The sequence below is a fragment of the Delphinapterus leucas genome, chromosome 6 (genome assembly GCF_059928025.1).
Source record: "Delphinapterus leucas isolate spDelLeu-1000000601 "Yukka" chromosome 6, BTC_Dleu_Yukka2, whole genome shotgun sequence".
Classification (NCBI taxonomy): domain Eukaryota; kingdom Metazoa; phylum Chordata; class Mammalia; order Artiodactyla; family Monodontidae; genus Delphinapterus; species Delphinapterus leucas.
In genome coordinates, this window is record NC_143134.1 from 112,859,543 (window position 1) to 112,874,400 (window position 14,858).

General features: G+C 37.7%; 1 protein-coding gene across 5 annotated transcripts in view; it reads right to left on the reverse strand.

Annotated features, from left to right (window-relative positions):
* Positions 1 to 14,858, reverse strand: part of RC3H2 (ring finger and CCCH-type domains 2) — a 61,838-nt gene that overhangs the window by 3,982 nt on the left and 42,998 nt on the right. For 3 of the 5 annotated variants that reach the window (XM_089913714.1, XM_022578795.3, XM_089913711.1), the window contains 8 exons: positions 14,689 to 14,835; positions 14,148 to 14,361; positions 13,823 to 13,907; positions 13,172 to 13,253; positions 12,941 to 13,075; positions 12,580 to 12,687; positions 12,334 to 12,482; positions 2,707 to 11,712 (listed from right to left, as the gene is read on the reverse strand). In XM_089913714.1, the coding sequence (XP_089769840.1) occupies positions 11,517 to 11,712; positions 12,334 to 12,482; positions 12,580 to 12,687; positions 12,941 to 13,075; positions 13,172 to 13,253; positions 13,823 to 13,907; positions 14,148 to 14,361; positions 14,689 to 14,835 (1,116 nt within the window). In that variant the 3' untranslated portion in view covers positions 2,707 to 11,516. Of the gene's footprint in view, positions 1 to 2,706; positions 11,713 to 12,333; positions 12,483 to 12,579; positions 12,688 to 12,940; positions 13,076 to 13,171; positions 13,254 to 13,822; positions 13,908 to 14,147; positions 14,362 to 14,688; positions 14,836 to 14,858 lie in introns of those variants that run through there. The other 2 variants (XM_089913712.1, XM_089913713.1) reach the window with 2 other exon arrangements.

The following is a 14,858-nucleotide window of genomic DNA, read 5'->3' on the forward strand; positions in this document are numbered from 1 at the left end:
ACTATTATTAAACATATTTAAAGTTTTGAAGTAACTGAATGAAATTTATATAGAAATGCTTAAATGCCTCGAAGCTGGGTTCCAAGGCTTGCTCTACCCTTATAGTTTTTCCAGGTCATAATAATTAGAGATAAAACAAGATTTGGTCCTCCACTGAGTTGCCCAGATAAAATTTTTTCCACCAATATTTTTGTAAATTTAGAACAGATTTGTCCCTGCCACTTGGATTATTTTTGTTATGAAAGTGTTAAAGGTCTAAAGATGGTTTTGGATGACATCAACCAGTATGAGGATTGTTTGAAATAACCGGTCTTTCTCTTTCCCTCCCTCCCTGTCAGCGTGGGGCCAGTTTGTGGCAATTGAACACATCTTTCTTATTTAGAAATTAAACAACTTTTAGACAGCAATTAAACTTCTTTTTGTATTAATGAATATAAAACCAGTAAGGGCTACTTCCTTATATAATGCTTTAAAAAATTTTTTTTAATTGGTATCTTTAGTGTAGGCCTTAATTTTGTAAATTGAAATTTACCTTAGATGTTGGATTGTCTTTAAGAAGCAATTACATTTCTTTTTAAGGTTTTGATTGAAAGCATCTGAGAAAATCAGAAAACCTCTTTGCTTTCATAGCTTTAGTAACAATATTCTTAGTAACAATATTTTTCTTTAAATAGCCCACACACTTAACAATGTAAGAGGCAAATTTTTTCTTTTTTAGAAATATTTCGGTTTCTCTTATTTACATATACATTTTTAATCTCTGTAAGCCAATCAGAATGGAGCTTCATTACATTTTGAGACCTTATAATAACAAATATAACCTGTATTCTGATTAATATGGTGGATTACACTGGTTGATCAAGTGTTAAACCAACCTTACATTACTGAGATAAACCCTATTTGGACATGATGTATTATAATTTATATGTATATAACTATCTGGATTTGCTAACACTTTAAGGATTTTTGCATCTATGTTCACAAGGGATACTGAGCTGTAATTTTTTTGTAAAGTTATTGTCAGGTTTTGATGCCAGGGTTTTATTCATCTAATAAAACTAGTTAGGAAGTTCCCTCCTCCTCCATTTTCTGAAGGCGCTTCTGTGAAACTGAGGTTATTTTGTCCTTAAATGTTTAATAGAATTCACCTGTGAAACCATCGTGAGGCCTGGAGTTTTCTTTGTGGGAAGCTTTTCATAATGAATTTCACTTGTTTAGTAGATACAAAGCTATGGCAGGCAGCTTCTAAAATGGTCCCTGTGCCAATAAATAATCTGTCTCTCAGCTCTCAATTTACCCTTCTTGCTTTGCAATAATGGACTGAATTCCTTTAAGCATCTCTCCTTTGCTGTGAGCACAATGATAAGCTTCCTCACTAGAGGGCACTGGAGGAGGAGAGACTGTGGTCAGTGGTGTTGCTGTAAGGACATGCAGTGGGTTCTTCTCCAAGCCACAGGCCCAGCACATGTGGTTCCTTGATGACCTTGCAACCTCTGTCTGGACTAGCAATAATTTTCCTGTGACCCTCTCAGCATGGAAATCAGTGTCCTGAAGGCCTCCTGTCTGCACTGGCGCCAGTTCCCTCCACAGGCTCCTCTGCAGCTCGCCTGTGTTCTAGACTTGCTTTCTGCTTGCCAGCAACCAGTCCCAGCCTGGGTAAACCAGCAAACTTCTCTGCTGCCCAGTGGGCTGAACTTCACCTGCTCCAAAGAGGTCTGCACCCCAGTCTTGATAAGAGGCCCCTTTCCAAGTCTGTCCTTCCTTAGTTACTCTCCCTAAGCCATAGGATACCATACGGGATTTCCTTTAATCTTATAGTCGCTCATCTACTAAATTTTAATAATTCTTTTGTGTCAAACATTCCCTCTATGGTTTTTATCTCCTGATGGGGGATAAAGAAGTCACTAGGTCCAGTCCACACTCAGGTGAGAGGCTTATGCCAGGACATGGATACCAGGCAGGGGTCTTTGGGAGCTCTATCGGTCCGAGTGGGGTCTGGACCTAGTGACTTGCTTCTAAGTGACAAAACCGATGGGATTATTGTTTCCAAGGTTAGGCTATAAAAGATTGTGACTTTATTGCGTGCTGCCTCTCTCTTGTGCAGGCGTGAATGCAACCTGGACCCCACCCCCCGCTTGGTCCCAGGTTCTTCCTACTTGCTGCTTGGATGAGCCAAGCTAGCATATTGACTGTAAGCTGCCCTACAGAGAGGGTCAAGTGGCAGAAAACTTAGGGCAACCTTCAGCCAATGAAAACCTGAGGCCGTCATTCCAACAGTTCAGGAGGAACTGAATCCTGCCAATAATAAGGGGAGTGAGCTTGGAAGCACACCCTTCACCAGGAGAGCCACGAGATGACTACAGAGCCAGCTAACGCCTAGGTTGTGAGAGACCCAGAGGAGAGGACTCCTCTAAGTCACATGCAGATTCCTGACCTACAGAAACTGTGAAACAATGTTATTGCATTAAGCTGCTAAATTGAGGGTACTTTGTTATGTGATAATAGGTAACTAATACAAGAGTTATTCCAATTTTCCTTTTCATCCTGTATCTGTTTTGGTAAATTGTATTTTGAAGGAATTTGTCCATTTTTAAGTTAAGACCATATAGTTGAATTTATCCATTTCCTACAGAGGTTGACCAAGTACACTAATTTATCTGCTCAAAAAATACTTCAGAAACAAAAAACAATGTCCACACAAAGACATGTACACAAATGTTCATAGCAGCTTTATTTGTTAATAGTCAAAAAATCTAAACAACCCACATGTTCTTCAATGGGTGAATGTTTAAACAAAATGTGCTATGTCCATACCATGGTATACTACTCAGCAATAAAAAGGAATGAACTACTAATACATGCAACAATTTGGATGGGTCTCAAGGGAATTATGCGGAGTAAAAAAAAGCCAATCTCAAAAGGTTACAGTCTGCATAATTTCACTTATATAACATTCACATAATGACAAAATTACAGAGATGGAGAAGATATCAGTGGTTGCTAGGGGCCAGGGATAGGAAAATGGGGGTAAGGGAGGGGAATGAACATGAATATAAAGGGGTAGCACAAGGGATCATTGAGGTGATGGAACAATTGTTATCTTTTTTTTCAGTTCTGTTATCTTGAGAGTTGTAGTGGTTCCACAAATCTACATGTGATAAAAACTGAATAGAACTACACACACACACACACAGATGAATGCATATGAAAGCGAGTGAAATCTGAGTAAGTTCTGTAGATTGTTACTAATGTCAATTTCCTGGTTTTGATATTATAGTAATGTAAGATACTACCATTGGCGGAACTGTATGAGGGTACATGAGTCCTCTCTGTATTATTTTTGCAAATTCCTGTGAATCTATAATTATTTCAGAATATAAAGTAAAACAAAACAGAACAAAAACAACTTCAGTTGATCTCATCCAGTCTCTTGGGTTAAAACATCTATTTTAAATAGCACTCCCCAGACCCTCCACCCCCATTACTCTGCATCTAATTTTCACTGAGTTGACTTTTGAGTGAAGACCTGAAGAATGTGAGAGATCTAGTGATGAAGATTCTTACAGGGGTTGGGAAGCCTCCTACCCTTACAAAACAGCAAGGCTAAAGGCCCTATGATGGGAACATGCCTGGCTGGCCTGGTGAAGATCTCAGTGGCCAGTGCAGCTGGAGCATAGTGAACAAAGTATCAAAGAAAAGACTTTGGCTTTCACCCTGAGTGAGATGAGAAGCATTTGGAGGGTTTTGAGCACAAGAGTGAAGTGATCAAACTGACATTTTAAGAGGATCTCTGTAGCTGCTGTAGTGAGAATAAACTGAAGGGAGGCAAGGGCAGCAGCAGGGAGAACAGGAAGCCATCACAGTTCAGGTGAAAGATAACTGTGGCTTGGACCTCAGTGGTGAAGTGGTCAAATTCTGAATTTTTTTTTTTTTTTTTTGGCGGTACGTGGGCCTCTCACTGCTGTGGCCTCTCCCGTTGCGGAGCACAGGCTCCGGACGCGCAGGCTCAGCGGCCATGGCTCACGGGCCTAGCCGCCCCGCGGCATATGGGATCCTCCTGGACCGGGGCACGAACCCGTGTCCCCTGCATCGGCAGGCAGACTCTCAACCACTGCGCCACCAGGGAAGCCCTGAATATTTATTTTGAAGGCAGAGCTGACAGGACTTGCTGCTGGACTAGGAATAGTCAAGGGGGAAATAACTGAAACGGGGAAGACTGGAGGTACACTTTGGGGATTCAGATTTGGACATGTTATGTCTGAAATGTTTGAGATCCAAATGAAGATGTTCGGCAGACTGCCCTATCTAAAACTGCCCACAGTACTTAGAACTACAATGTAAGTTTCATGAAGTTAGGGACTAATTCACTACTATATCTCTAATGCCCAGTACGAAGTAGATTCTCAAAAGTATATTTGTTGAGTGAGTCTCTCTAAACTACCTAGGCCTGAACATTTGATGATGGATGTTATTGAATGCACCTGGGCTAAGACAGGCCCCAAACCCATTTTCATTCTTTATGGCAGTGGTTCCCAAACTTTTCTGCACATTGGCAGCACCTGGGGAGCTTCAAATGTACTGATGCCTTGATCCCACCTCCTGAGAGTGTGTTTTAATTGGTCTGGGGTGTGATCTGGGCTTTGGGATTTTTTAAAAGCTCCCTAGGTGATTGCCATGTGCAGGTAAGTTTGGAACCACTGCATTACTGAGTTTTCAGTTATAAAAAATCTTTGTTAAAGTGCACGATCATTACTCCAATAGGTGTCAATTATAAAGAAAATAAAAATCTTCCTGGGATTTCATTTCCTTCAGTTAAGTTTCCTCTCCTTTGCCTGGATCAACTATCCATGGTTCTTCCTCTTCTTCTTCCTGATCTCAATGATCACGCCAGGGCTTATACAAGATCACCCGTTTCACAAATATCGGTCTGTTTTCAGCAACGAGGTCTGGGATTCTAAGCCAAATTTAATCCATGATAATGTGGAGATGTCTGGTAGGCTTCCTCTACAACAAATCCTGTCAATTGCGCTCTCCTACTTTTCAAATCCATCTCTTCCTCCATCCTCTCTTTGGCCATGCCCTAAACACTTCTTACCTAGATTGTCGGCCTGGTCTCCCTGCTGGTCAATCTCCAGCTTCACCTCAGACTACTACCAAAGTGATCTTCTAAAAACCCAAATCAATCAGATCTTCTAACTTCCAAGACTCCCTAACAGTCTCTTTAGTATTTAGTGTCCTTCATAAAGGTCCCTATTTACCTCATCTAGCTATGTGATCTGATCTCAATGATCAGATCACATAGCTAGATGAGGTAAATAGGACAAATTGGACAAATTTGGACAAATTCTCTAAGGTCTCTGCCTCAGTCTTCTCATCCGTAAAATGGTGACAATAATGGTTCTAGATGATAATATACCTACAGCACTTAGAACTGTGTCTGGAACATATTAAGTGCTGTTAAGAGTTAGTTAAGCTATTCTTCAAACACTCCTTCCACTGTAACACTTATGGCTAAAATAGGTTCCAACCATCACCATCACCATCTTTGGAAGGTAGAATAAGACTTGAATCAGAAGTCTGACTCCATTTACTTTCTAGTTACAAGGTCTTGGGCAAGTTACTTAACATCTCAAATACAAAACAGGGATCATAATATTTATAGTGAAGGGCTGTTAGGATACAGAGTGGGTTGTTGTGAAGTTACAGTAGGTTCTCAGGTGTTTTCTCCCCTTAGCTCTGCTTGGTGAAATATTATTCAGCCTACAAAGAAATGCCCTTCTTTGAGGTCATTTCTCAAAGAAGCAGTTCCTCTGGCTCACTATCACTACCATCCACTCCATAATTTCCCTTTTGGAGTTTCCATATACCTTATACAAGAACATAGCTCACTGAGCTGGTTATTCAGATTTGTCTTTCCCATTTCTCACCCTGAGAGCTTCTAGAGAGAGGGCTTGTTGTTTCACTGACCTTCAACCCTAATGACCAGCACAGACGGGCTTAAAATTCATCAGTTGAGTGAATGAGTAAAACTACTCAAGGCCCAGTGAAAATGGTGTCTAGAATCACTCAGGCCATTTTCTGTTACATTCTGAGGTTCCACAGAACAGTCTTCATACTTCTGTAATATATTGCTTCATATTCGTTATTTATCTATTTGTCCTATTTTCTCCATTAGACTGTGAACTGCTAGTATTATCTACACCCTCATCTCCCATACAGAAAGTACTCTATATTGAATGAACAAAGTGATTGATTGAATTGAGGACTATTTCAACCTCCCTGGCCTATTCATTTCTTTCAGATCCTTCCCAGTGATGAATGCATGAGGCAAGGTGATTGTTTAAATCTTAAGGAGTAACCTGGTAGCTTAGTTAAACCAAAAAATTTACCAAGGAAGTCAAGATAACTAAAATGCACTATAAACTTAATATTGACACTAAACAAACAACTTTTAAGGTGGACAAATAATTTTATTTTGTGCATGCAAATACATGTCAAGTACTGCAAACTTTTTCCATCAATTTTCTCTCAAACACTGAAAATCATGATGCTCTATTCTGTGAACAGCCAAAGCTAATATCTCTTCACTTCAGTGCTACAGCAAAAACACACAGAATTCACTCTTTGCTATTCACTATCATCACAACCCTCATTGTTCCATCGCTGCCCTCCCCCCATATACAGGCCTTATGAATCCCAGCCTTCCCCCATTTAATCCTATTCCTATAGCACAAAGGGAAACATTACAATTTGGAAATTCAAATTGAAATAAATGGAATAGAATTTATTCCCATATATATTCCCCATTTCATTGTACAGAATTATTTTAAATTATAGTTTTAAATAGAAGCTGAGTATATGCCTTAAAAATGAGCATTAAATCCATCTTAGAGATGGTGCCTGCTTTTTACATGATGGGTGTACACCATCTTTAATTTCATTTACATTTCAATCGAACAATAGATTTGCAAAGAAAATGTCTAATACAGACGTAAAAATATTCACACTAGAGCTTCACAATCGGTTGTACAATTGACAAACAGGCCTCTTTTCCCAAACTTTCCAGCTAAGCAAATTTATAAAATGTAATCAATGCAACAAGAAAAACATTTCTCTTTCACTTCCAGGGAAAAGAATATGCAATAAACAGTATAAATGCAGACAGCAGTTGCTGCAAGCTAACCACGATACTCCCAAGTGGCTGTACAGTGGATATGTGCAGTACAAATAAAAGCCACATGTGTTGTATCACAACTACAGTATAATTGTTTGCCCAGCTAAGAGAATGCATGCACTTCCATGCCTTGGGTTATAAAGTGAGGCCTAATTCTTGACAGATTGATGGAATATATGCAAATGACCTTGGCTTGTGGCAGTACTAAGTGCAGCCAGTGTCTGTGTTCCACTGGTTTAAGGATATTTAAATTTTTTTATTTAAAAAAAGAAAAAAAAACTGCCAATTTCAGACTTGGGGGAATAACTGCTCTTGGAGTAAAAACAGGACTCCACTCAAATGTGGGGTGTTCTGATTGGTGGCCTTGACTCCTTGTATTCCCTTGCCAGCAAAGGGATACAAAGAAACCACGACTATAAAGGAGTAACTAGCAAATTTATTCAATTTACCCAGAAAATGAGATACTCCTTGAGCATGTTCATTTGTGTTCTGCTTGCAGAAGGGGTTCTTATACAGAAGGAGTTACAGTAAGTGATCCCATTAACACTCTTCATTCACTAAAACACAGGGAAAGTTCTTCCAGGAAACTAATACATAGCTGCAATGCAACTTTCCCCTTGAATGATTAGTCACCAATACTGGTGACAGTCTGCTCAGAAAATGACTCTAGAAGCTAGGGAAGAAATATTCAAAGTTGAAATCACATGCTGAATCTGATCATTACAAACGCCACGCCTGTTAACAAGAAAACATGGGCTTTAACATCTAAAATGCAAAAGCAAGCTAGATGGTTTTTAAAACAATGTTTTCAAATGTTTAAATGATCCCATTTTTAATTCCTACAAATCACTGTGCATCTGGTAATTTTCTCAAGGCAGCATATAAAACTGGGATGTGCTTTATAAACTTAGAATCAACTTGAAACTTGAGTGAAAGTGACCAGATCCATACAAATGGAAAATTTCAGTTCTAGTATAGGTTTCTTTTACTATCCTCTTGTGAGAGTCAACAGTTACTAGGAAAAACATCAGTGCCACTGACCCATTGAAGTACCTTCTCTTGAAAATTACGATGCACAACTTTCATGCATGACGCTGGTTTACTAGATGGTATTGAAAGTAAGTCATGGCAGGAAAGGCAAAGGAATCTGCTTTGTTCAGTTACCAACTAGATGACATACTTAAGTAACTTTCCCAGGATTCCTAAGATGAAATGAGACCACAAAGAAAGAACTACTGATGCTACATCACAGTATCTGAATGAGGCACATGGTCTTCAGAATGGGACTAGAAATTTTTAAAAACACAAGAAGTCAGAACAAAACCAAAGCCTCACCATTTTCCCACTTTCCAGACCTCGGATTACTTTTTCCTTATTAGACCATACACCACATATGCAGTTTAGTTGACAACATTACAAACTTCCTCTCCTATTGCTTTATATCCTTTGATTTCAAAAATATGTGCATCACAACATGTTGGTAAACGGTCAAATGACAGGGAATGCCCCCTATTTTAAAAAGTCACATTCTAGGTCCGATTTGTAATTTTTTCCTTTATGGTATCATTAGGTACCTTTCATAAAAAGGATCAGATAAACTGCTCTTCCTTCTCAAATGGCAGAGAACCAATGTCTTTGTTTCACATCCAACACACCATGAGAAAGAGAAGATGATCACTACATAAAGGATGCAATACCGAAAAATCCCAACATAGAAACAATTCCTATGTTGTTAGTGAGGAAGAGAGTAAGTTTTTAAGAACAGGGAGTTACTGTTTTATGGGATCACCTGCTGCAAGACAAGCATTATTTTAATATAAATGTTCTGAGACATACCAATAAGTTGGCAGGTATATACATACACTGATGCAAATGTAATTTCACTGGACAAGTAGGCAAACACCTAAGCAGTTTATCCCAACCCCCTCCAGCAGAGCACAACCAAGTTTCAAAACTTCAATTTTAAAATTAAAAAGATAAGGTTAAATACACAAGATCAATTTATGTAGTATATATTCACCCTCAGAACGTGCTGAAGATGTTTTGCGTAGTTCTGTTGCACAGAGGGTTCTTTCCCTGAGGGCACATAAGGAGCTCTCAAACTGTTAATAGGTCTCTATTTTGTAACAAAATAGCAATTTTAAAATCTTAAAAAAAAATACATTACCTTCAACATGGAAGATCTCACTATTTAAATATCCATGAAATAGACATACTGGTTTGCATATCCTTTTGGAAATACAAACAGCAAATAAAGTACATTGGAAGCATTTCAAATGTAATAAGCGCATATTTATAGAAAGGTTCTGATATAAATTATATAACAATCACGTTCCTGTAATATCCTAGGCTAATTTATAATGTCGGAAATAAGTTAATGTAACATGGTTTAAAACTCTTGTTCCTATTCATTTCAGGTTACAGAGTGAAATAAATAAAATGTCCTTGTAGGGATGGGGGCACTGGCCATGGCAAAAAGGTACAGTACTAACCAAGGAAACTAAGTCAAGGCTACTGTGCTGTTATGCTACAAACAAACATCTTCATACATTTGAGTATTAAACAAATGTGTAAGATCTTCCATACTGACACCAGAATATCAAAACTACCCCTTTGTTTCTCAGGTATATTTACAACTTATCAGTCACCTTATGAGCATGTTCATTAAGACAGGTATCAAACACCAGTATTTACTCATTCTGATCAAGAAATTTCAGGGAAATGTCAACCCTCCCGCCCCTGGAAATGTGCACAAAACTTTTTATCAAAATCTTATCTGATACAATGCTGTGGTTTTGTAAAACAACTAAATAGCTCAGACGACCAATAACATGATCCTGTTTAAGCATCTTGCTAGCAGGAAAAGCCCTTACATACAGTACACCTGGTGAAAGATCAGCTTGGCTTAAAATATTCCAGTACAATTTTCAGAGTAAACAACTTCACAGAAGTTAATTAAAAATAATAGTAAAAGTCAAACTAATCTTAAAGAAATGGGGGGAAAAACAAAGACACAAACTACAGGTAAGATCACCCAGAAGGAATGCCCAGCTTTTGTTTTCAAATGTTGACTGAAATTTAGGTTTCAATAAAATACCTCCCACAAATCTGGAGCCTGGCTGGTTGAACATACTGCATACTTTCAGATGCCAAGTCAAAACACTTTTCAGTCACATTTTAGCAGGGCAGAAATTATTCATGTTTTTAAGTATGAATAAAGGTTAGCCAATGTTCTATTATTACATGGTTCATAGTCTTATCAACCTAACAGTCAGAAAAACAAGGAAAATTAAACCCCAACATGAAGTAACAATAAACAATATTTAACCAAGATAATGCAATGAACATCCAAATTAATTAGTTTAAATTAAAAACCCAGCAATACCATCTTGTTAGTCAGTGCAAACACTACATACAGGGTTTTCTCAAGAAAGCTGAAAGCACCTGATTCTTTTGCCAAGTCATCAGATTCATAATGTACAGGCTTAAATCTGCATTTTAAAAAACTGCCATTACATTAGTGCATAATTTATCAAAATTGTAAAAACGATTCTGCATAACTTAGGAGAATTTAATATCTAGTACATCAGCTGAAAGACTTAGGCACTTGGTTATATATTTAATTACTTACTTCAACAAGTAGCCTGTGTATAAATATTAACAAAGCAGAAACTATTTTTGAAAAATGGAAAATTGAAAAAAAATTTAAACGCTACAGATAAAAGCACTGCACCACACTCCTACATATAATGCAGTAAAGAAAGCTAGTATATAACCCTGTAAAATTCTATGGTAAGAACATCTAACTCCACTCTTCAAAATTTAAAAAAAAAAAAAAGAGAAAAAAAAATCCATGCAAAGTCCCATGAAAAAGATAAATAAAGCAGCTGGAATGAGATGGAAATTTCTCTCAGTGAAACATAAAATAGAAATAAATAAGTTAATTAAGTCTACTTTCACTAGATGTATCATTGTAGGATCCTGCTAGTTTAATAACTGAGTTGTTAATTTTCTATAGAAGCCATTTAAAATAGGAAATGGCTCAGTTACTGCACCGGATTGCTACAAACTCATAAAAAGCTGCTTGAAGCTTAAGTTAAATGTCCAAATTCCAATCACTTCTGGAAAGTGAACGTGTTACCCTAGTAAAGTAAATTTTCTTTTTTTTCATAATGCTAATGCAAGAGGGCTTGAAGTATCAAAGAGTCCACAGGAAATGGATGCCCCCAGTAATATCTTTTTTTTAAAAAAAATATACATTATATAATATATATTATATATATAAAAAGCTAGTGTAAATGCTTCCATGGTATGGTCACAGATTTGAAAGATGAACCTCTTTTCAGCTGTTAACCATCTTCCCATTTGCAACAGGTTTCAAAAAGTCGTTTTTATCTTCAGACATAACATGAGTTTTCAGAATGAGGTTGCCAACACTGACAGATGTGGCAAGAGGGAGGCAACTCGCATTGCTAATGGCCACTGGGAGTGGCTGACTAAAGCAAGAAGTTACCGGCAGAATTGTTTTTTGCTCCTCCCTGGGAGAGAATAAATGACATTGAAAACGAATTAGCTTTAAGTGAAAACTTTTAAGAGTAACCATACATGCTGAATAAAAGTTGTAACACACTTGAAGAGCCCCTAGCAAAGGCATGTGTTTTTCACTAAAAAGTATCGGAGGTCACTAAAGAAGTCCCATTTTCCAAAAATTATAATAAAAAATTAGAACACTGGTTAATTTAAGGCCAACAAACTATCAAGTTCAAGATTAGCCCATATTTTTGGCAGTAATTATATACTAAAGGCCAAAAATATCTTAGCAAGATTTTTAAAAAGGGAAACCCTTCATTTAGGTTTTAGTTCTCCATTTTGTAGTCTTGATGTTTGGCTATCAGTTAGAGGAAGTATAACCTGATGCTACAGCATAAACATAAACTTTTATCCCAACAAAAAACAAGTTTTAGGCTACTAAAATGGACCACTTGGTTAGTTAAAACTTAGTTCTCCTCTCCTAAAAATCCAGACTGACCAAATCATTGCCTTATTACGTAAGGTCTTCCCCTCATAGGATAAAACCAAAAATGAATTTAACAATGCATCTATTTCTTTTTCTTCATGCCCTATGCCCACTGGTTATGAATTTTATGTCTAACACTCACAGAATCACATGGTCTTCATCTAAACTCTGTCTCTTCTGCTCCAGGGGCTCCTTTTGGTGTTGTTGGACTGGATGCCCATTTTCTACTGCTGTTCCATTCAGTAACTGATCATTTTGAGAACTGATACCAAGCTGTATGTCCAGGATCTCCTATGAAAATAAAATGTTAATCCTTCAGTATGAAAGTATTCTGTACTTTAATTCCCAATGGAGTAAAGCCTCCTAGATGTGTGACTGCAGTACTTACTTCAATCTGTTCACCTTGTCCATCAGGTTCATCAGTATCAAGTGCTGAAAGCTCTAACTCTATATCCCTATCAGGCTTAGTATCAGCTGCATCTTCTGTATAATCACTCTGTAATTAAGAAAAATGGTAATTTCATATCTGTGGAAACTGGGGCTTCCCTTTTAAATTAAAATGGGAGTCCCAATGATTGATCTAAAAAAAGAAATCTGGGACTACAATTTTATTTCTACTCTTAAGTTTTAAAAGCAATCATCCACCAGAAAAAGCCAAATTTTGCACTAAGTAATGGCATAAAATAACATGCAACAGCAGCAAACAGCAAATATATTGGGCATGAAGCTGAGAGGTTCAGTTTCCTTACCTCTCCATTTCTCAGTTCAATTTCCTTGCTTAGAAGATTTAAGGTAAGGTGACGGCCTTCGTCCAGGGAATTCCACTTCTGTTGCATGGCCAGAGCATTGGCCTCCCTCTGAAGAAGCAACGAGTTACTCTTGGCCTAGAGGAAAAAAAAAGTAAAGTCAGCTTCCATCCATAACTTTTAAATGTCATTCTATTTTTTAAAAAATTCAAAGCTGAGTGACACAGAGCCTACCTGCTGAAGTTCAATGCTCAAAAGGTCTCCAGTACTGGAATGCTTTCTATGACCAGATAAATCAGTAACAATGAATCTGTCCCTTTAAAGAAAAATATGTTCACTGTTATAAAAGTGAAATAAATGAAGCAAATAAAGCAGTAATGACTATATAACGACTATATACTATATATATATATATATATATTTTTTTTAATTTATTTATTTTTGGTTGAGTTGGGCCTTCATTGCTGCACGCAGGCTTTCTCTAGTTGTGGCGAGCGGGGGCTACTCTTTGTTGCAGTGCGCGGGCTTCTCATTGTGGTGGCTTCTCTTGTTGCGGAGCATGGGCTCTAGGCAGGCGGGCTTCAGTAGTTGTGGCACGCAGGCTTAGTTGCTCCGTGGCATGTGGGATCTTCCCAGACCAGGGCTCAAACCCGTGTCCCCTGCACTGGCAGGAAGATTCTTAACCACTGCGCCACCAGGGAAGTCCTATATATATGTTTTACATAACAGATCAACCCTGAAAGTTTCAGTCATTATTCCAAATGTAAAATTTTTTCCAGAAATTTGTTATATAGCTAAAACTAGCAAAGCACAGCTCATGAATAACTGGGAGTAGGATCTGTACTCTGAGAATAGAGAATCCTAAAGAATTAAGCATAACGTTACCGTTCAATATAATGTGCTGATGACGTAGCTTCATTACCATATGAACTCCATCTTGAATCAACCGCATTGACATAAGGGACATAATCTATAGAAACGTAGAAAGAAACAATGATCAGAAAAGTGAAAAATCAAATATAGGTGTGAATGTATACTTTTCCCAAAAATTCATATTTTATCCAACTAGCCATGTTCTCCTGGCTAAGCCATTTAATTCTGAGTTTACTGTGGCTGTTAAACGGAGAGAAATGTTCTGTATCTAACAGAGTGAGGATTAAAAAGCACAGTGCTAGAACATATCAGGTGAAGTATTAGTTAAATGGATCACCTGATACGCTGATAGGTTTAGTCGCACTTCCTTGGGAAGCAGTGGCCTGGACAGGATCCGTGGTATGGTAACCTGTACGGGAAGATCTAGAAATTGCACCCCATTTTGAGATGATAGGTCCATCACTGAAAGGAATTATTGGATCTTCTTCTTTTGTCCTTCTCTGAGTTTCAAATAAATGCACTCTTCTCTTAACATCTCCACTGTCCAGGTCCTGCACAAATAAAAGAAAATCAATAAAAAGATTGTTGGCAATTACTTCAGCTAATAATACAAGTACATGCTTTCAAAAGACATTAAATTAAGTTTTCTGGTAAATTTAACATTAGCTGTATATCTCAATGATAACCCAACATCTACTTTAAAACACTCAACTATGCCCAAATAATTTAAACATTAAGTGCAATTTATTTCAGGCTTACCTAAATGTAACTCTGCTGCTTACAGATGAGTAACATACCAACGATATGAAGATGAAAGCATTCAATCATTCTAAAACTTGAGTCAACATGCACGACAACCCTTGCCCCCCAAATCATACCATTAACACAGCATTTGAATTAGCAATTACATCTCTGGGCTCTGAATCGATAGCATTTATACAGGAACCTATGGTGCCACAAGACCAGGGGGAATAATGGGAAAGATGATCTTCTTCAAATTTTGTGCCACTCACACTTTCAGAGAACTGATTAAAAAAAGAAAAAAAAA